Source organism: Halichoeres trimaculatus, unplaced genomic scaffold (assembly GCF_033239565.1).
Source record: "Halichoeres trimaculatus isolate MK-OKI-2021-1 unplaced genomic scaffold, fHalTri1.1 fHalTri1_scaffold_2, whole genome shotgun sequence".
NCBI classification, from domain to species: domain Eukaryota; kingdom Metazoa; phylum Chordata; class Actinopteri; order Labriformes; family Labridae; genus Halichoeres; species Halichoeres trimaculatus.
The window spans coordinates 31659645-31680017 of NW_027437180.1; the positions used below are offsets into that span (position 1 = coordinate 31659645).

At 42.3% G+C, this 20373-nt stretch overlaps 1 protein-coding gene across 4 annotated transcripts in view; it reads left to right on the forward strand.

Moving 5' to 3' along the window:
* ank2a (ankyrin 2a, neuronal) overlaps positions 1-20373 on the forward strand; it is an 83299-nt gene that overhangs the window by 40153 nt on the left and 22773 nt on the right. The window contains exons 25-43 of one of the 4 annotated variants that reach the window (XM_074686547.1): positions 44-122; positions 317-420; positions 796-831; positions 1284-1508; positions 1662-1760; positions 2209-2363; positions 2542-2753; positions 2855-3062; positions 3435-3531; positions 3719-3947; positions 4227-4352; positions 4456-4578; positions 4671-4703; positions 4821-4842; positions 15354-15431; positions 15640-15771; positions 16025-16165; positions 16294-16504; positions 16749-16827. In XM_074686547.1, the coding sequence (XP_074542648.1) occupies positions 44-122; positions 317-420; positions 796-831; positions 1284-1508; positions 1662-1760; positions 2209-2363; positions 2542-2753; positions 2855-3062; positions 3435-3531; positions 3719-3947; positions 4227-4352; positions 4456-4578; positions 4671-4703; positions 4821-4842; positions 15354-15431; positions 15640-15771; positions 16025-16165; positions 16294-16504; positions 16749-16827 (2389 nt within the window). The remainder of the gene's footprint in view (positions 1-43; positions 123-316; positions 421-795; positions 832-1283; positions 1509-1661; positions 1761-2208; positions 2364-2541; positions 2754-2854; positions 3063-3434; positions 3532-3718; positions 3948-4226; positions 4353-4455; positions 4579-4670; positions 4704-4820; positions 4843-15353; positions 15432-15639; positions 15772-16024; positions 16166-16293; positions 16505-16748; positions 16828-20373) is intronic. The other 3 variants (XM_074686564.1, XM_074686555.1, XM_074686575.1) reach the window with 3 other exon arrangements.

The window sequence follows — 20373 nt, forward strand, 5'->3', positions numbered from 1 at the left end:
TTAAGATAAATACTAAGCTGAAAACCCCTTTTTTTCCCCACAGGCCACAGCTCACTCCTACTCACCAGAGCTTCCATCAGAGAGAAGGAGTTCTCATTGAAGAAATGCTCACAAGCCACCAGGTGAGTATGAGTCGTACAGAGAGGTGATAACTGCATTAGCAATGCCATGAGACTGGTGCGCTGGCTTTGGATTTTTTTTCCTGAAATGTTATTTGTGATATGTTGATTTTGCTAATCATGCTGGTGTTGAAAAGTTGAAGATTGTCATTATTTGCGTGACTCTAACCAGCCTCCTGGTGTTTCTTGGTCTGCAGGTCTCGGCACTGGCTAGAGAACATGATAAGGAATCGTTCCGCCTGAGCTGGGGGGCAGAGCACCTCGATAACGTGGTGCTGTCGTCCAGTCTGCTCCACTCTGGGTAAACACACACACACACACACACACACACACACACACACACACACACACACACACACACACACACACACACACACACACACACACACACACACAGAGTGTTTCCAGGTGTGAGGTCTTTCCTACACTGTACACTGGGGTGTGTATGAGTCACTTGTATCAATTTTGATTTCCTCTTTGAGTATTTTTCACTTCACCTCACATCCTTGTTTCTACTCTGTCATGTCTATTTCTTTCCCTGTTCAGGGTTTTCTCACTTTTACTTATTCTTTATTCTCTTTTTCTCTTTTCGTTCATTGTCTCGTTGCCTCTTTGTGCACTCACTTGTCTTGGTTGTGTTTGTGATTGTGTGTGTGTTATTATATTCTGCTTCTAGCCGTTCCTCTCCGTGCCTAGACCATGACAACAGCAGGTGAAACTCTTAATTTTCTCTTCTTTATTTTGGCGACTCTCTCTGGCCCCCTTCCTTGTGCTTTCCTTTACTCATCTACAGCTAAATGGCTTTCTCATTGACATAGTATCTGTTTGCATGGTTAAATGATGCATGGCTTTACATTTCTGGGAGACAGGTTTCGTTTGCTTACGATAATGTACAAAAAAGCCTATTAGTTCCCTGAGAACAATGAATATTGCCTGAGCAGGATGGAAATGATTCAGAAGAAGATGCTGCAGAGAAATGTTATCTGCTGAGATGTGCTTGTTGTTATAAATACAAACTGGATGAAATCATAATTTAGCCCTTGAATACCTGCCAGTTGTTTTGTTTGCATGGATGCAAAAGCACCCACTAGAAGAAATAATGCATTTATAACAAAAAATTTGAAAAACTGTTAATAACAGCTTCTGCGGGACCCTTTTCTTTAGCTTCCTGGTCAGCTTCATGGTAGACGCCAGGGGCGGGGCCATGCGTGGTTGTCGTCACAATGGCCTACGAATAATCGTACCACCAAGAAAGTGTTCTGCACCCACGCGAGTGACATGCCGACTAGTGAAGAGACATCGTCTGGCCTCGATGCCTCCTATGGTGGAGGGGGAGGGGCTGGCTGGTCGCATCATAGAAGTGGGTCCAACTGGAGCCCAGTTCCTGGGGTAAGTGTATCCAGGTGTGTGTGTGTGTGTGTGTGTCTGTATTGTTTGTGTGTATGAGGTTTTATGTGTATCTGCCTGTGCGATTGTTTACTCTGTTGTGCGCTGTGTTCATATTTTCTTCTTCACTCCTCCTCCTTGCTGCGTATGGATCAGTAAGCTCCACCTTCCCACAGCTCCGCCCCCTCTTAATGAGGGCGAGAGCCTGGTCAGTCGCATCCTGCAGCTGGGTCCTCCAGGAACCAAGTTCCTCGGGTAGGACTAGGATGGGGGACACCATCCTAGATAGGGTTATATTCCCATATTTTCCCACTGTGTCCACCTGAAATTCTTTTCAGTTTCCATGATATGATATTGGTGAAAACTCTTTTTTGATTTTGTTTTTTCCTTTATTGGTTCTGTAAAAGTGCAAGATGTAGTCTGGAACCCCTGACTTGATGCCTTCTGTTGTTCCCATGATCTCCTCATGTCGATATTATCGATTCCCAGACTTGTTTCTCATTGGATTGTGCTTCTTTGTTTGTGCTCCCGATAGATGTTTTTGAATGCTTGAAAATTTAATTTGTCCTTAGCATGAAAGGTGCCTGTCAACAAACCAGTCATCATTTTATCTTTGATAAAGTCAGGTCTGCCAAACTTGCATCACAGAAGAGCATCTTGTAAAAAAATAATTGTGCTTGATATGAACTTGTCCCTCTTTTAGGCCTGTAATCGTGGAGATCCCCCATTTTGCAGCTTTGCGGGGAACAGAAAGAGAACTGGTGATCTTGAGGAGCGAAACAGGGGAGAGCTGGAGGGAACATCACTGTGACTTCACAGAGGAGGAACTCAACCAGATATTAAACGGCATGGACGAAAGTAAGCAGCTAGATGTTGGTCTATCCCTCATGTTGTAAGCTGTTATACTGACCCCAGTTCAGACACAATGGACAGCAGACATCTATCAACCTGTGGGGAGCAGCAAGGAGTGATCTTTACCGTTTTGACCCTACATCTTCAATCTTTATTTATCTGAATATCTTGTTTATCTTCACAGAGCTTGATTCCCCTGAGGAGCTTGAAAAGAAAAGAATATGCCGCATCATCACGCGAGACTTTCCCCAGTATTTTGCGGTTGTGTCGCGGATAAAACAGGACAGTCACCTGATTGGACCAGAGGGCGGGGTCCTCAGTAGCACTCTAGTGCCCCAGGTCCAAGCTGTCTTCCCTGAAGGTGCCCTCACCAAGAAAATCAGGGTTGGGCTACAGGTATATACAGCACATCTCACTGCAAAAAGCATGAACCACTGCATTATCCAGAAGATAAGGCAACATGCTAAGGTGTGATATTGTTTTGAACCTTTTTTTAGGCTCAGCCAATTGATGTTGAGGTGATAAGGAAGATTCTTGGTAACAAAGCCACTTTCAGTGCAATTGTCACTTTGGAGCCTCGAAGGAGGAAGTTCCACAAACCAATCACGATGACAATCCCTATTCCCAAGAGCTCCAATAGTGACGGGCAAGGCAATGAGCTCAGTGGGGAGACCCCCACCCTACGCCTGCTCTGCAGTATTACCGGTAAGTTAAAAAATTTATCAACCAATTTGAAAATTAAAGAGTAAACACATCAAAGAAGAAAACTAAAAACGTTTGGGCGCTTATTTTGAAAGAACAAATCTGAGGCTGGGCTCAGAAATTGTCCCTACTTTAGAAATAACAATTATTTGGAATCCATTTTCTCTAGCTTATTTTATCAGGCTTTTTGTAGCTGTATTAAGTGATAAGTGAGGACAGGAAAGTGGGTAGAGCAGGGAACGGGGTGAGAAAAGGAGCTTCAGATTGGAACCTGGGCTGACTGCTTGATGGTAGCCTCATAAGTAATGCAATCAGCCGCTAAGCCATACTGTTGCCTGATCATTGAAAATATTAAATTATTGGTCTGTGTTTCAGGTGGAACAACTCCTGCCCAGTGGGAGGACATCACAGGTTCCACACCTCTCACTTTTGTCAACCAGTGTGTTTCGTTCACCACAAATGTGTCGGCGAGGTAAGTTCTTCCAGAGTTTCCATAAGTGAAGTCAAGTGTCCTTAACATTGATCCCTAACAGTTAAATCTGCTTTTCCCTTTCCATAACAATGTGCACTCTACCCTTTTAATATGTCTTTTATTCTGTAAACTATGTGGTAATATTTATTAGCACCTAACCCTAACCTTATTTGTACTTTACTTCTAGGTTCTGGTTGATAGACTGCAGACAGATCCAAGAGTCCGTTTGTTTTGCCTCTCAGCTGTACCGGGAGATCATCTGTGTTCCTTACATGGCAAAGTTTGTCATTTTTGCTAAGACACTTGACCCCATTGAGGCCCGCTTGCGCTGTTTCTGCATGACAGACGACAAGATGGACAAAACCCTGGAGCAGCAAGAGAACTTCACTGAAGTAGCCCGTAGCAGAGACGTTGAGGTGAAGTGTTACGATGGATTTGGGGAGAGGAATGGAGAAAGTGATTAGTGTGCAGGCACATGGAAACAATAATGAGTGTCATGGAAAGTGAAAGTGTAAATTTGGAAAAAGATTGCTGAACTAGGTGTAGTGGGTATCATGAGGGACACTTCAAAGAGAGCTCAGTGCTGACACAGTCTGTGAGCTTTCTCCTGTTTCCTGGAAAAATTCAGACAAAGCTGCTTTCCATTATTTGAGGTCAGCTTGAGTGCTCAAAACAGCATCACTCTCTTCACTCAGGTGCTGGAGGGAAAACCTATATTTGCTGACTGCTTTGGAAACCTGGTTCCTCTCACGAAAAGCGGACAGCACCATGTGTTCAGCTTTTTTGCCTTCAAAGAGAACAGGCTGGCCCTATTCATCAAAGTAGGACAACACATTGGATGAAATCATCTGAAATTTTTACCTTTTACCCACTCAAAAATACAAATATGTGCCTAATCGCATGAGTTGTTTAATCTCTTGACAGATTAGAGACACAGCACAGGATCCTTGCGGTCGCTTGTCTTTTACCAAGGAACCTCGCACTTACCGGAGTCTTACCCACAATGCCATCTGCAATCTTAACATCACTCTCCCTGCTTACTCAAAGGTAAGTTTGACAAGTTGTGTGCTAGAAATGCGTCACACTCAACTGCAGTAAATTCAATGTTTGCTGTCTCTGTTTGTTTTCTTTCTCCCAAGGAGTCTGATTCAGATCAAGATGCCGATGATGAGGTAAACTGAGTTAATGACGTTCAAAAGCAACAAGTTGTTTTCTTTATATTGTAATGAAATAAGTATTTGAAAATGTATTTAAAGCTAAAGCTGCCTTTTGATTTGTTTTGTTTGCAGAGCGAGAAGAGTGACAAGAAATGTAAGTCTGTGTTGTGTGTCACATTATTGTAAAGTATAAAATTTGAGACATTTTACACACATTACAGAGTAAAATTCATTCTTTTTATATATTTTGAGGCATATCTTTTAGGAAACAGTTTTGGAACTGAGGGCACCAATCTAAAAAAAAATACATTCATGAAGCATAGAATTTTAAAACTGATGAAGATCAGTTTAACCTCTTGAGACCCAGTGTCCACATATGTGGAATAACATTTCTGTCTCTCAGACCCACGATAATTCATTTTTTAAAACTTTGACCTATCAGTTACTTTTATTGGTACCGACCAAATTCTGTAAAAAGTAGCGGGTACCAATTCATGTAAAGTCAAAAGGTACCATGTTCAGCTACCTAAATGCATCCTTGTAACTGTGAGGGAGCTAAAGAGAAGGTGATTTTCCATGCTGTACATTAACACAGCATTGCAAGGTTATATATTGAAAAATAAATATGTTAAATTGAAAAAACTATATATTTTGTTATTAAACAAATTGATAGTTATTACCACATAAACACACAAAAGTACCAAAAATTGGTACCGTTAAGTATCGGCACCGATAGCCTGGTACCGGGCATTAGGTGCCCATCCCTATTAGCCACATTTAGGGACACTGCCTACATCATCTTTTGGTAATATCACAACATTACACCCATATTAATGAAAAAAACAATGTATTTAAGTTCAGTAACACTAATTTCAAACAAATAATAGAGAACAAACTGCCTGTACAAAGACAAAGTTTAGTTATTGTACTTACTAGGTCTTACTTATCCCAAAGAGCAAGGGGAATTAAAGAAATGCACACCAGACAAAAGCTTGGGTCTTAAGAGGTCAAGCTAATTAACACAATTAATTGATATGTTTCTGCCCATTTGGACAAACTCTGCTGTCTTTGCTCTACTAACACTACGTTTCTTACTGGCAGCTATGCTATGGCTGATTTACTCTTCATCATCATCACACTTAATCCACTTACTTTCTCCCACCTTCACCTTCAATCTTCTCTTCAGTACTTGCTTTGATTTTTCTTTTTAATCATTTCACTCAAACTTCAGTCATAACTGCTATGTTTTCTAAGATACTTGGTTTAAAATTTCATTTAATCTAGAAAATATTTCTAATTTTTGGTAATTTTTCATTAAATGCATTAATTTTTAACCACTCCCTCCAATTACATTCCCACAATCTCACATGAGCATGCTAAATTGGTGTCTTCTGCACCTTTGTTTTTTTAAATTATCAGTTAACCCTTTATGTATTAATTGAGTAACATCATTAACTAAAGCCCTATTCAAGACCTGGCTCTTTTCCTTATTATTTTGCTGCAACACCTTTTCACCTTTTGGTCACAAACTAATGGTGCATTAGAATAATGAAAACCTAATGTAGCACTTCAAGACAAAAAGGGGAAAACGTTAAATCATGACACATGATGCCACAAGTTAATTTCTATAATCATCAGTAATAACCCAGAAGAAGAGCCTTTGGAAAGTGTGGTGTAACCCCCAGACAATGAATGTGCAAAGATTTTAATGGGACTAAGTAAAATAATAGCAACCATGTGCCATAAACGCACCATAAAAGCTACTGGTGTTGATGCATTGGGGTTATGGGTTAACAGTAAACCATGAGTCTAACACATTCTGTGTTACAGTAAAAGGGTTAAAGGTTTGATATTTAATTTAAATCTTTGTAACAGATTGAAGAAATCTTCTTTACTTTTATTTCTTTACACTATTTTTACAACTCCCCTTCAAGACATCCTTTTTTGTTGATGAAGCTTTATTTTGTTTCTATTTTTAACTTATGGGCAGACATGAGATTTTATGTCAGCAACAATCTTGAGAGTTTTCATTCATCTGTCCCTTCGTTTGTATGTTGGTTTCTCTGTTATCGTTGGTTCTTTCTGTAAGTTTTGTGTCAAAATTGTAAATATTTCATGAGCAGCTTAGATTAACATTCAGCTGGACCATACTCTACCTTATTTTGTCACTCTTCCTGGCTTTGCTTACGCCTTTGCTTTTCAACTTCCTGCCAAACTCTTCTGGATCTCTTTATCACCTTCTTTTCGGTCTTCTTTTCAAGACTCCTTTATCCTCTGCCTTATCATTCTTCTCCTTATTCTGTAAACTGAAGATGGATTTTTGATGGCATTGTCTTGATCACACTTCTCTGATGTCTCTCTTCCCCACTTCATTTGTCCCTTATCTTCTTTACCCTTTTTGGTTCTTAAACCTTTTACGTCGAAGATGATGAATCCGAGTCTGAGACATTCTCCCTGAGAACTAACCAACCTCTTGATCCTGCAACTCTTGCAAGCCCTGACCTTCTCTCCGACATGTCAGATGTCAAAATGTCTGCTATTTTGACGTCCGAGCAAATGGAGTACTTAACACATGGAGAGAGAGCTGGGGGGTTAGAGGAAACAGAGACCTTTGCCATTTTGGATCGGTTCAGCAGACAGGAAAAGATCGGAGGGATTCAAAGAGGCGACACTGGCGACAGTAGTCATAAAGTACGTGATGATGCCAAAAAGGAGAAATGGAGTTCACGTTCTGAGACTAAAACTGTTGAAATGGAGTATACAGCTGTTAATGAACCAGTCTTTATGGCAACTTGTATTGAGGGGAAGAGCACAAAAAGATCTGCAGCAGACGTCAAAGACATGACAGGCATGGTGTCGCATCTCAGCTTGGACATGGACCAGTACTTGGAACAGAGACCTGTTGTGTCTTTTGATTCTGAAGAGGATCTTGTACAAGATAGATTTGATCAGGTTATTGTAAAGCGTGATGGCAAGCGGCGTCCCCCAGATATCAAAAAACCTATCCGAAAAAAACTTAGGGACAGAGAGCGGTCTGGATGTAGCAGCTCTGAAGGCGAGCTGGAACGGGTGAGCTCTGAGGAGTCTCTAGATGGTGATGTGATTCTGAAAGAGAGTGCGCTTGTGCCCACAGCAGTAATGGATCCTCCTGTCTCTCCCTTGATTGTTGAGACACCCATTGGATCTATAAAAGACAGGGTTAAAGCTTTGCAAGACAAAGTTGAAGAGGAGGAGACCAAAAAAAGCTGCAAGGAACAAATTCCTCAAACAAAGTCGGCTAACACCACAAAAAAGACTGAGCAAGAAATGCCAGAGCTTCCTAGAGTTCCCAAATCACCGAGGTCTCAGACAGAAAGGTTAGAGGAGACTATGTCAGTCAAGGAGTTGATGAAATCATTTCAGATTGGTGAGGACCCTTCAAAAAACAAAGCTGGACTTTTTGAGCACAAAGCAGTTGCTCCTTCAGGAGACTCAGAAGAAATACAAAGAGCAGAACAAAGAGCTGCTCCAGAGGCAGAGTCACCAACCCAAACTCAGAGCCTCAAAACTTCACATCAACAGAGTAATTTCAACAACCGAGACAAGAGTGACTCAGAGTATCAGAAAGTAAGCACATTCGGAATAGCATCTGAGAACTCTTTGATAATTTCAGACACTGCTGATGTTGAAAAGACCGTCACATTTGCTGAAACAGTTGAATATGTTGACGGAGATGCACAGAGGATAGAGCAGACATCACCAGAGGAAGAGGCGATGTCTGTGAAGGAGCTGAGGAAAGCTTTCCAAACTAGTGGAGAGCCTTTGAAAAACACAGCTGGAGCTCCTTGTGCTTCAACCCAGATATCAGGGTCAGGAAACCTCAAAGAGACACAAATGGCTGAGCAGAGAAAAAGGCATGGGATGGAGCCACACATCCAGAACCTCACAGTTTCCCATCAACAGAGTGATGTCAGGGTTGGTGACAAAATGCCCTTGGATGAGGGACATGGCTTAACCAAAGAGAACATTGAGGAATCACTGGCAACTTCAGATGGTGCTAATATTGGAAAGAAAGTGACATTTGCAGATAGTATTGTTTGTGATGATGAAGGTGTTTCTTCACCAGAGCTGCCAGAAAAAGAGACAATGTCAGTGAAGGAGCTGATGAAAACTTTCCAAGCTGGACATGATCCCTCAAAAACTAAAACAGGACTGTTTGAGCACAAAATGTTGGATTCTTGTACATCTGAGTCAGTGGACTCCAAGGAGGTAATAAAAACCAAACGAAGTCTGTCACATGAACCAGAATCAAACAAAGGTGGACAGAAATCAAACATAGCTGGGCTACTAGGAGACAAACTTTCTTCATTTTGTATTGCAGCAGTGGCCTCTGAACCTCCAGAATTTGGTAAATTACAGAGAGAAGAATCAAGTTCTTCAAAGGAGCAAAAATCAGAAACCCAAACCCATTATTCTACAACTGTCCATCAGCAGTGGGAAGCAAACACCTATGAAGAAACTATCTTACAGGATAGAGACGTCCGTTTGATTGGGGACAGCACCGAGGAATCACTTTACATTTCAGCTAATACTGAAAAATCAGCAAAACCAGGTGAAACAATTTACTGTGATGATGAGAGTGCAAACAAAAGGGAGCCAAACTTGCCAGAGAAGGAGACTTTGTCAGTGAAGGAGCTGATGACAACTTTCCAAGCTGGACATGATCCCACAAAAACTAAAACAGGACTGTTTGAGCACAAAATGTTGGATTCTCGTACATCTGAGTCAGTGGACTCTAAGGAGGTAATAAAAACCAAACAAAGTCTGTCACATGAACCAAAAACACAACCAGAAACTGAGGACCTCACACTTTTAAAGCAACAAGTCGATCTCGAAATGTGTGACGATGAAGTTGGCAACAAGGTGAGCTTAAGAAGAGATAAATCTGAGGAATCACTGTCAATGTCTGAAAGCAGTTATGCTGAAGAAACAATGAAACCAGCAGTTGTAAGCACTGATCCACCCAAGAAGGACTCAGAATTGTCACAAAAAGAGACAACGTCTGTCAAGGAGTTGATGAAGGCATTCCAGACTCAGCAGGAATTAAGCAAAGCTGTGCCCGAATCAAACAAAGCTGGACAGAAATCAAACATAGCTGGGCTACTTGGAGACAAAATTTCTTCATTTTGTATTGCAGCAGTAGCCTCTGAACCTCCAGAATTTGGTAAAATAAAGAGAGAAGAATTAAGGTCTTCACAGGAGCAAAAATCAGAAACCCAAACCCAGAATTCCACAACTATCCATCAGCAGAGGGACGCAAACACCTATGATGAAACAGTCTTAGAGGACAGAGACATCCATTTGTTTGGAGACAGCACTGAGGAATCACTTTACATTTCAGCTTATACTGAAAGAACAGCTAAACCAAGTGAAACAATTCACTGTGGTGATGAGAGAGCGAACAAAAGGGAGCCAAACTTGCAAGAGAAGGAGACTTTGTCAGTGAAAGAGCTGATGAAAACTTTCCAGACTGAAAAAGACTCTTTGGACAGTCAGGCTGAACTTTCTGTACACAAAGCAATTGCTTCCTCTCCTGCATCAGGGTCGGTAGAACCTGGAGAGGAACAGATGGATGAATATGGTCCCATGCAGATATCACAATCAGAAAGCATAACACAACATCTCACAGTTCTTCATCCACAAAGCGATGTCAACATGAGGAAAGCATCAGATTTGGATGCTCCGACAGTAAACTTAAACTCGGATGACATAAGCAAACCATGGCTTATCTCGGATTCTTCCTATTCATGTGAGACACAAATAAAAGTAGGTATAGAACAAGCAGATGATGAAAGAGTCAGCCCTCAAATAGAGACGCCAAACTTGGCAGGGAAGAGCCTGGGTGTGATACATTTGGAGCATCCAGCCATAAACACAGGTAGGACTTTATCTGAAGACATACAGATCAGCCCTGACCGCAGACCCTCTGAAGATTTCAGTGCTGACATAAAGGCTGAGCTTGAAGAAAGTCCTGAGTACCAGCTTTTCAAGCAGACTTCAGCAGCTGTGGATGTGAGCTATAAGCTGGAGGAGGAAACTATGTCTGATGATCCTGCTGTGAACCCAGAATCCATCCCTACACACTGCAAGAAGAGTCATTACAGTGAAGAAGTTACCTCTTTTGATATTCAAACAAAATATGACGATCTAAGTCCAGATAGTCCCAAACATGAAGGAATGGCCGAGTCTCCAAACTCAAGCATTGGCTTTAGGACTTACCACTCAAGCTCAGGGGAGAGTGAGAACTATGATGGACTTGAAAGGACTCATCAAATGACAGATGACATGACCCTATCACAGAAAGATACATATGAAATGGGCATAGAAACAACAACAAATAAAAGCAAAATTCTCTTTGTGCAAACTTCCACTGAATCAGAAGAGAGCACAGTGAAAGAGCCACAATTACAAGAAGTCCACCGTGAGAGGAAAGCAACTCAACAGCCAAAAGATATGTCAGGCATGTTGTCCTTATTGAGCAGTGACTTGGATGATTATCTAAAAGCTAGGCCTGTGATAAGTAGAATGCCAGAAGAGGAAACTGTGCAGGAGAAATTTGAACAAACTATCATTACAAAGGACCCGGATAAAGACATTTATACTGCCATCAGTACAGAGGTTCAAGAAGATGGCACACCAACAGAAAACAAACCAGTTGAAGAACATTTACATACCTGGGAAGATGACAAGGCAGAAAGAGAATTACAAGAAATAAACGAAGCTCAAGCAACCCTGGTTCAAGAACCCCAAATACAGGAGGAGCGGGTAGAGAGAAAGACATCTCATCAACTGTCTCCGAAAACAAAAGACATGTCAGGTATGCTGTCATTGCTTAACAGTGACTTGGATGAATATCTCAAAGACAGACCAGTAGAAAGTAGGCCTCCAGAGGAGGATGTTATCAAGGAAAAAATTGAGGCAGTTACTGTCTCCAAAATCAGACACGCTTCTAGTGAGGAGCAAACAATTGATGAATGGGAAAAGATAGAGATAGGAGCTAAACCCGAAGTGGAGGAAGAGAAAAGTGATGAGACTCATGATCAGCCTAACATGGTTAAACTGGATGAATTCATGTCAGGTTCTGTGGTGGAAACATCTCTCCAAGAAGTTCGCATCAAAAGGAAGACACAGCTCCCACAACATCCTCCTGAGAAGGATATGTCAGGCATGCTTTCTCTCCTCAGTAGTGACTTAGATCAGTTTATTGAGGAAAAAGATAAGATAAGCAAAGAGGCAAACGAGGACATGCAGAGTGACAAAGTTAGAGCCACAGAACTGTCAACGAGCTCTGAACTGGAGACACCCTTCAAAGAAGTTTGCATTGAGAGGACACAGCATCGTCAGCCTGCAACTGAGAGGGATATGACAGGCATGTTGACATTACTCACAAGCGACTTAGATCAGTACTTAACAGAAAAGCCAGGTATGACACCAGGTCAACCAGAGGATGAGGGAGCACATGAGAGCTACCAAGAAGTAGTTTTGTCAAAAAGCACTTCAAGAGATTCTCTTTCCTCGTCCCCTGAGCATCAGGTGTGCTCACAACAAGAAACAGACTTACAAGTTGCGGGCCGGACAGAAAGCAAAGATTTTGAAAGTGAATGGCAGACATGTTCCCATGATGATGACAAGGGTTCCTTAACTGTTCCATCAATGGTATCTCAGCGGCCAATTGATTTGGAGAACCTGGTCTGGGCTGACCCAGCAAAAGAGACGTGTCAACAAGACTCACTTGAGGCAAGTCCTGTCATGGAGGATAGATCCTCCAGGACATCTCCTGATTCAATTGAGCCAAGTCCCACCAGAGAGTCCCCTTGTCCAGACTCCTTGGAGGGAAGTCCCACTCAGACAAAGGAAACAGGGTTTAAGATGCCAGCCAAGCCAGCTGTGTACGAGGATTATGCCTCCCAACTGGAAGCATGTTATGCGTATGACAAAAATATTTATAAGGATGAGAGTGAGCACAATGAACAAGACAAAAGCTTTGAGACCATTCAAATGGGAAGTTCAGTTGAAGATAAATATCCTCCAGCAAAGCAAGTCCCTGAAACAAGCGACAGTCAGACTCCTGATATGCTTGTACAGAAAGACGTTCATGAAACAGACAATAGTGAGATTGATGCCAACACTAAACAATTAACCCCAGAAGAGGAGATGTTTTTAATGGCTGCAAAGATCAAAACATTTGAAGAGATGGAACAAGATGCTAGAATGAAGAGTGACAAGGTTTCAGACATCACTGAGCTATTAGACACAGGTGATTACAAATATGATGAGCCAGATTTAAAATTTGACCCTGTTCTACCACCTTTGCCAGAAGATACATCACAGGAATTAGCTGAAAAATATGTGACAGAAAGCTGTCACACTCTAGCTGAGACATCTGACACAACTTTGAGCAATGAGGAAAAGGTAGAAATTCAGTCACAGATGAAAGTTACTCACACAGGTGAAGATTCACCATGTTTAACTGAAACTTGCCCAGATCCAATTTACCATCCCACTGGGGACACAGAAGTTGAGTCACCGCCTGTAGATGATGTTGAGGGTTCTGCAAGCAAACAGAGTGTGGAGTGGGCTGAAGAGCATGGATATGTAATAGCAGGGTATGATGCTGACACTTTTACCTCAAGTGCACAAGCTGAAGACGGGCAACAGATGACTTTGTGTCCTTCAGAGGACAGCATACACCCTGTTAAAACACCTGAAGGAACACCAGGCAGTGGGAAAGCCTCTGATCCATTTCAGTTCCAGGAGGGGAAACTCTTCGAAATGACCAGAGGGGGAGCTATTGATATGACAAGAAGAAGTTTTGATGAAGGAGAAGAATATGCATTTTTTCACATTGGGGAGCACCCAGTAGATGAAGTCGTGGCAGAGGAGACTGTGCAGGACGAGGTAAAATCTTCATCAATGACAGATATGTCCTCCACTGAGATCACTCAATCACCTGAGACTCAGAGTTGTGACAACATAATCCCTACTCCAAAACCCAGAACTCTTCTTAAACCCTCAGATGATAAGTCAGATGGTGAAGCTCCTCTTTCAGAGGTTGAGCTAGGTTCCTCCAGTGCGTTTGAGGAAGTAAACATATCTCAGAGTGAGGTTGGAGGCCTTGAAAGCCTTGGTTTAGACTACTTAGACGCCACTATAGCTGACCTTCAATCAGACCAATCAACAGTTGCCCTTTCAAGGTATCCAGAACAAACCCATGATTCCTCAGACTCCTCTCCAGACGAGGACGGAGAAGATGAAGAGGACCAGTGCTCAGTCATAGAAATGTCCTTTTCAGCAGCACAAGCTGGGATCCGAGAACATCATCAGGATCATGATTCAGCCATGAAAGTACAGATTTCTGAGGCTCAAAGAAAAGCAAAGAAAAGCTCAAACCTGGAGCGTAGGACGAAGTCTGAAGCCTACAATGACACAAATGAATCCTCCAACAAAGATAAGAGGAGTCAATCTGACAGTAGCCAGTCAATTTATCAATACGTTTCCCCCTCAGAATTTGCTGCCATGACACAAAAAAACCCTTCAGGTGAGGAGGTCACTTCAAGTCTCCTAAGTCAAGTGATTCAACTTCCTACAACAGAAACTATATTCAGGCCTTCTGTGGACACTGATGAAATAAGCAGTGCGAGTCACAAGAGTCCAGATTCAGTTATCTTCACGTATGACATCCCGGCTTCCTCCAGTTCAGATTCTGATGGCAATCCATTACCCAGTTCCCAACCGACAGCTGGGACAGAGGATGTGTTTGAATACAAACATGCCTGGGATGATACAGTGGAAACCCAGATGCAGAGAGTCGACGATGATAAAACTCCACGTTGTACGTCAGGTATGGCCAGACTTACACAGGCTTTCATTTTCCTATCTCCCCTCCTCGGCAGTGAGACCACTTTCTTTCTCCCTGAAAAAGAAATTATGCTACTATAAGTAGTTAAATGCTTTTTGTGTTGTGATTCATTTTGTCCCATCTTGCATCATGGTCTTTGTTTTGTTTTGTTGTTTTGTGTGTGTGTGTGTGTGTGTGTGTGTGTGTGTGTGTGTGTGTGTGTGTGTGGTGTGTGTGTGTGTGTGTGTGTGTGTGTGTGAGTGTCTTGTGATTTTTTGCATGTTGTCAAGTTCCTTTTTTCATCTGTATTTGTGCAAATGCTATCTCAAGATTGAATGGCCATGGTAGTTTATAAAGTAGGTTTAGTTTAAACACTTTTCTTTTTCTTTAAGGCTGCCTGCACTAGTGATATAGCTTCACTAATATTCGCATGCACATTGCTTCACTAGCAAATAACTGCGCTGGCTTACAACAACTACTGGTATGAAAACACAAGGTGCTAATTGTCACCAATTAATCATAATCAATAACAAAACATCATACAGTCATCCATGTCAACATTCCATTTGCACATTTATTTCAAGTATTACAGCCCATAACATACAGTAGAGCCCTCAAGAAATTATTTATTATCTTTACATGTACATATATCTCTCCAAAAGATATTTTATACATGACTGTACCTGTAGCATGACAGGTTATATTTTTTATCATACAGTCTAAAAGTTCACTATGCGGTTTAACATGATTTTAAGATTTAACCTTTGGCTCTGGGGGATTTTTTTTAGTGGATTGGCAGGATGATGCTGACAGAAAAGAGGAGACATTAGCTATCGTAGCAGATCTACTTGGTTTCAGCTGGACAGGTATGTTGGGAATTTATGCAAGTGTTTTTTGTTTGATATAACGTTTTTAGTAAGGTAAATCATTAGACCTGGAACAAAAATATTTGTGATCCAAAATAAATTGCAAGGGTTGGAAATGTTATTTAGTAAACCCTACTTTAACAGAAAAACGTTAAAAAAATACTGTTAGACTGTGTTTTCACACCTTGATTCCCTTTTCACTCCCTAGAACTGGCAAGAGAACTGGAATTCAATGAGAATGAAATCCAACTTGTGAGAACGGAGAATCCTAATTCTCTCCAAGAGCAGAGTCATGCATTACTGCAACGCTGGGTAGAGAGGGAAGGCAAACATGCCACAGGTAAGCATAATTTTTTGACCAATTTAAGCTAACAGTTGTAATCTAAAAACAGTCTTAAGTCTTAGCTCTTACTTTAAGGCGTAAGAAGCCAGTGAATCAATTTATTTTATTTATGAATTTGAATCTTTTTGAAGGGTTTACATCTGTTGGATCTTTACCAATTCTGTAGGTTGTGTTTATGAGTCTGTATTCCTCGTTCTATTATTATAAGGCTTTTTAACAGCTGTTCAGTAAATTATTGTTTCTTTTACAGAGGACTGTCTTGTTAAAAGACTCACGAAGATCAACCGAATGGACATTGTCCATTTGATTGAAACCCAGATGAACAAGTCAGTTCAAGAGCAAACATCTAGAACATACGCAGAAATTGAGAAGACGCTGGATCATAGTGAAGGTAACAGAACCTCTTAACACAATGCAGCCAGTATGAAGCCTCAAACACCAAATTTTAATGTTTATTAGTTTATTTACACTTTGTGACTCTCACAGACTTACTGATCATCTGTTGGGATTTTCTTTCAGTGTCAGTGGCTCTATCATTGGTGCAAGATGATGCAGACAGTCCCAGAATTGTGAGAAGGGTGGAGTCAGACCGTAGACCACCCCCTGCTGTTTCTGAAGAAGACCTGTCAGTTGCTTCCCTACTGGACATTCCATCCTGGGCTGAGCCTGTCGGCAACACCCACTCAGAAAGCATGCATGGTGACCTTTTGGAGGACCTTGAGATTCCACAGTAAGTGACTAATTTCAAATTATTTATTGATAAATTTTGATAAATTTGATAAATTATTTTTTTAAAAATTACACCTCACAGGCACCTTGACATTCACAAAAGGTAAAGAGGGGTGGTTTTCTGGAAGTCACCATTCCCTTGCGTGTTGATGCTAGGACATGGAACATATGAGTTATGCACATGCCTTAATAGGTAATGCTTCTACAAAGTTGTAATCTCTCCTCAAACCAATTTTGTGTTGCAGTGAGCTGAACCCTAACCTCTGGAGCTCTGAGGATGTTATTGCACATGAACCTACAAGTTATGACAACTCAGATGAGCAAGTAAGTAAATTAACCACTATGGGAGACGAAGCATTGGAGGGCCATGCCACTCAGGTTTATGACTCCAAAGTGAGAGACTACCAAGATTGTTGCAGCCTCCATTTTGTCAGACCTCCCCGAGGTGGCATTCAGTGCTCTGTCAAAGAAGCCTGCACCAACACCTTACCCCTGGAGAAGTGCGGTTTTGTGGATAAGCAGAAACGATCAAATAAAAGCTTGAAATTACCATCTTCTATATCTATAATAGACTTTGGTCTGAGTCTGTCCGAGTCAGACCAAGCTGAATCTGACTTCAGTGAGCTTTGGGATGGGTTTAGGAATATGCCGCAGCTTTGCAACACAGATGCAGCCAAACCCATCATCAGAGGAATCTCTGATCCAAGTCTTAAAGCTGTGCCAGCAGAGAAACACCAGGCAACACTGGCAATGACTGAAGATGACACTGTTGTTGCCCTAAAAAGCCAGGTCTCCCAGAAGTGTACAGATGAGGTCCCAGCCCAGTTCTTCAAAAAATATAACAGTCCTGCCATGGTCCAGCAAGTGTCCAGTGTGGACATCGGCTTCAAAGCTGTCAAATCAAGCAAGGAGGACACCAGAAAATCACCAGCAAGCGGTGGAGAGTATCTGGAAAACATACCCTATTTTGATGATATTTGTGATAACAAGTCAGTTGAATCCAATATTACTCCAGCAATGTGCAGCATGATGAAACAAATGGAAATCAAAGCCCCAAAAGTGTACTTACCACACAGTCTGACAGGAAATTTTTCTGCACATGTGGCTGGTGACTTAACTGAAGGATACTGCAGTGCCTGTCATGTTAATAATGAAAATGATAATGTCATAGACAAAGCAAAAATGTCACACAACTCTGGGCCAAAAGATACCTTGCCAAAACCCTTTCTGCCTTCCAACTGTTCTGCATCACAATTACCTTTCCCTTTAACAGAGTACGACTCATTCACTCCTGGTTTTAACACAGGGCAGTGTGGCTCATGTTCACCTGTAAGTGAATCAGGTCTCTGTCCTGAAGATTTATTCTTGTTGACTGACCCCAGAGCAAGATTGTCATCCCCAGATTCAGTCATGTCAATAAGTGACTACAGGGCACTGTCACCTGACTCTCCTCTTGATGGAAAAATGGATGTTTTGGACTTTCCCTGCAAACAGAATAACTTTTGGGCACACTCCCCTGATGAATGTGGCTTAACTGAATCTAACATTATTACTTCAAGACAGAGATCATGCACCCATGGAACTAATAGATATGAATGTGAATCACCCTTAAACAGTAAAGACTTGGAGATTGCTACTTTTTCAAAGTCCTTTACAAATGAGTCTCCTGAAACTTGGATCAAGGGTGGGCCACTGCACACAGACTTTGAAATGCAAAACTCTATTTCATCTTTACCTGGGTGTCCATTAATAAATGAAGAATTAAGATCACGCTCACATGTGTCAGTGTACAAAACTGACTCAATTATCCCTATTGCTGGGTGTCCAGATGGTGATTCCAGACCTTCCTCACCAGAATCTCAGACTTCGCATTGTAGTTTCTCTTTTCTAGAGCTCTTGCTCTCTGAACCTTTCCGTGCAGAACTTATTAAACAACATTGTGATTATTATCTACATTATACGGGAGGGAATTCAGATTTATCAGATTCAGTGGGATCTATGAAATGTCATGAAAATCCTGATGAGAAGGCACCAGAGTCTTGTCATGTTAAGTATACTGATGTCCTAAACTCACAAAATGCAGGTTCAGTCAGTTTGAAGGAAACAAAAATTTCACTCCAGTCAAAGCCTCTGTCATCTGACCTAGAAACCCTAGACAACAGGGAAGAAGAGACTTTCCTTGATTACTGGTTTTCTATGTTAGGTTCACAAACTCCTACAGTCATAACACATGAAGATAAGTCATGTAGCAGTTCATCAAAAACAACACATATCTCCCCAGATCAAAAAAGAATTCAGGAAAAGGACCAAAGGGATAACAGACAGCCTGTTACAAAAGGTCAAATATCAAAGGTTCTGCAAAAAGAGCAAATGACGTTTAACTTTAATGAGAGACCCAAATATGTGTTAAGATTTCCAAATACAGTAAATACTAAGGAAGACCAAGAAACAGTATTTCAAAAAAATAGAAAGCAAATTTCCGATGAACTTCACTTGAGTAACTGCAAAAGGATAATTGGCAATGAATCATTTCAAGCAAGATCTATATTCCTGGAAGCTAAGCAAACAAGCACTTCCCAGGCGGAAGCCCAGAAAGCAAGCGTAACTATGACCGCACCCCTACCGCTTCTAGCTGCCAGACCCTTTACGTATGCCGACGTGGTGCGGGGCCTTGCCCATGAAAAACGCGCAGAGCCTTTGCACGGCATCACATCTTTTGAGCTGCGACCTCTCTGGCCCCTGCCTGCCTCATGGGAGAACGCTTGTGCTTACTCCTCCGCGGACGACTATATGAGCGAATTCAGACCGGGGTCTCCCGAGTCAGTGGCGTCTCAAGGTGAGCTCAGGCCCCTCTCTCCCGACTCACCTGTTCCTCAGTTCAGATGTCCCCACATGGTTTACGACCAGGACTTGTCCAGAGACAGGTCCTTTACCCCGCAATCAGCCTTTTCCGACTGGGAAGGTACGGATTTGTGTCTGGGAGCTCTGTTTGAGGAGACCAGAGCAGCGTCCCCGCAGTCAGTTTTCTCAGACTATGAACTTGACAGGCTATTCAGCGGCAGGGCGCTGTCCCCGGAATCCTTGTCTTCCGACTTTGACTTTTCACACCTGCAGGACTGGTTGGCGGACTTTAGAGCTTCCTCCCCAGAATCTGTTACTTCAGTTGAGCAGCGCTCTTGGTCTCCTGGCATGACGTTAGGTCAGATGAAGACTCAGCACTGTGACTATTACTTACGGTACTCTGGCAGTAGACCAGTATCACCCGGCTCGGCCCTGTCAGATGATGACTATTCTCAGTTTTGTCTGGAGGAACTGTTTGAGTCCAGGCCAGATTCGCCAGATTCACAATCTTCCCAGGCGGAAGCCCAGAAAGCAAGCGTAACTATGACCGCACCCCTACCGCTTCTAGCTGCCAGACCCTTTACGTATGCCGACGTGGTGCGGGGCCTTGCCCATGAAAAACGCGCAGAGCCTTTGCACGGCATCACATCTTTTGAGCTGCGACCTCTCTGGCCCCTGCCGGCCTCATGGGAGAACGCGTGCGCTTACTCCTCCGCGGACGACTATATGAGCGAATTCAGACCGGGGTCTCCCGAGTCAGTGGCGTCTCAAGGTGAGCTCAGGCCCCTCTCTCCCGACTCACCTGTTCCTCAGTTCAGATGTCCCCACATGGTTTACGACCAGGACTTGTCCAGAGACAGGTCCTTTACCCCGCAATCAGCCTTTTCCGACTGGGAAGGTACGGATTTGTGTCTGGGAGCTCTGTTTGAGGAGACCAGAGCAGCGTCCCCGCAGTCAGTCTTCTCAGACTATGAACTTGACAGGCTATTCAGCGGCAGGGCGCTGTCCCCGGAATCCTTGTCTTCCGAC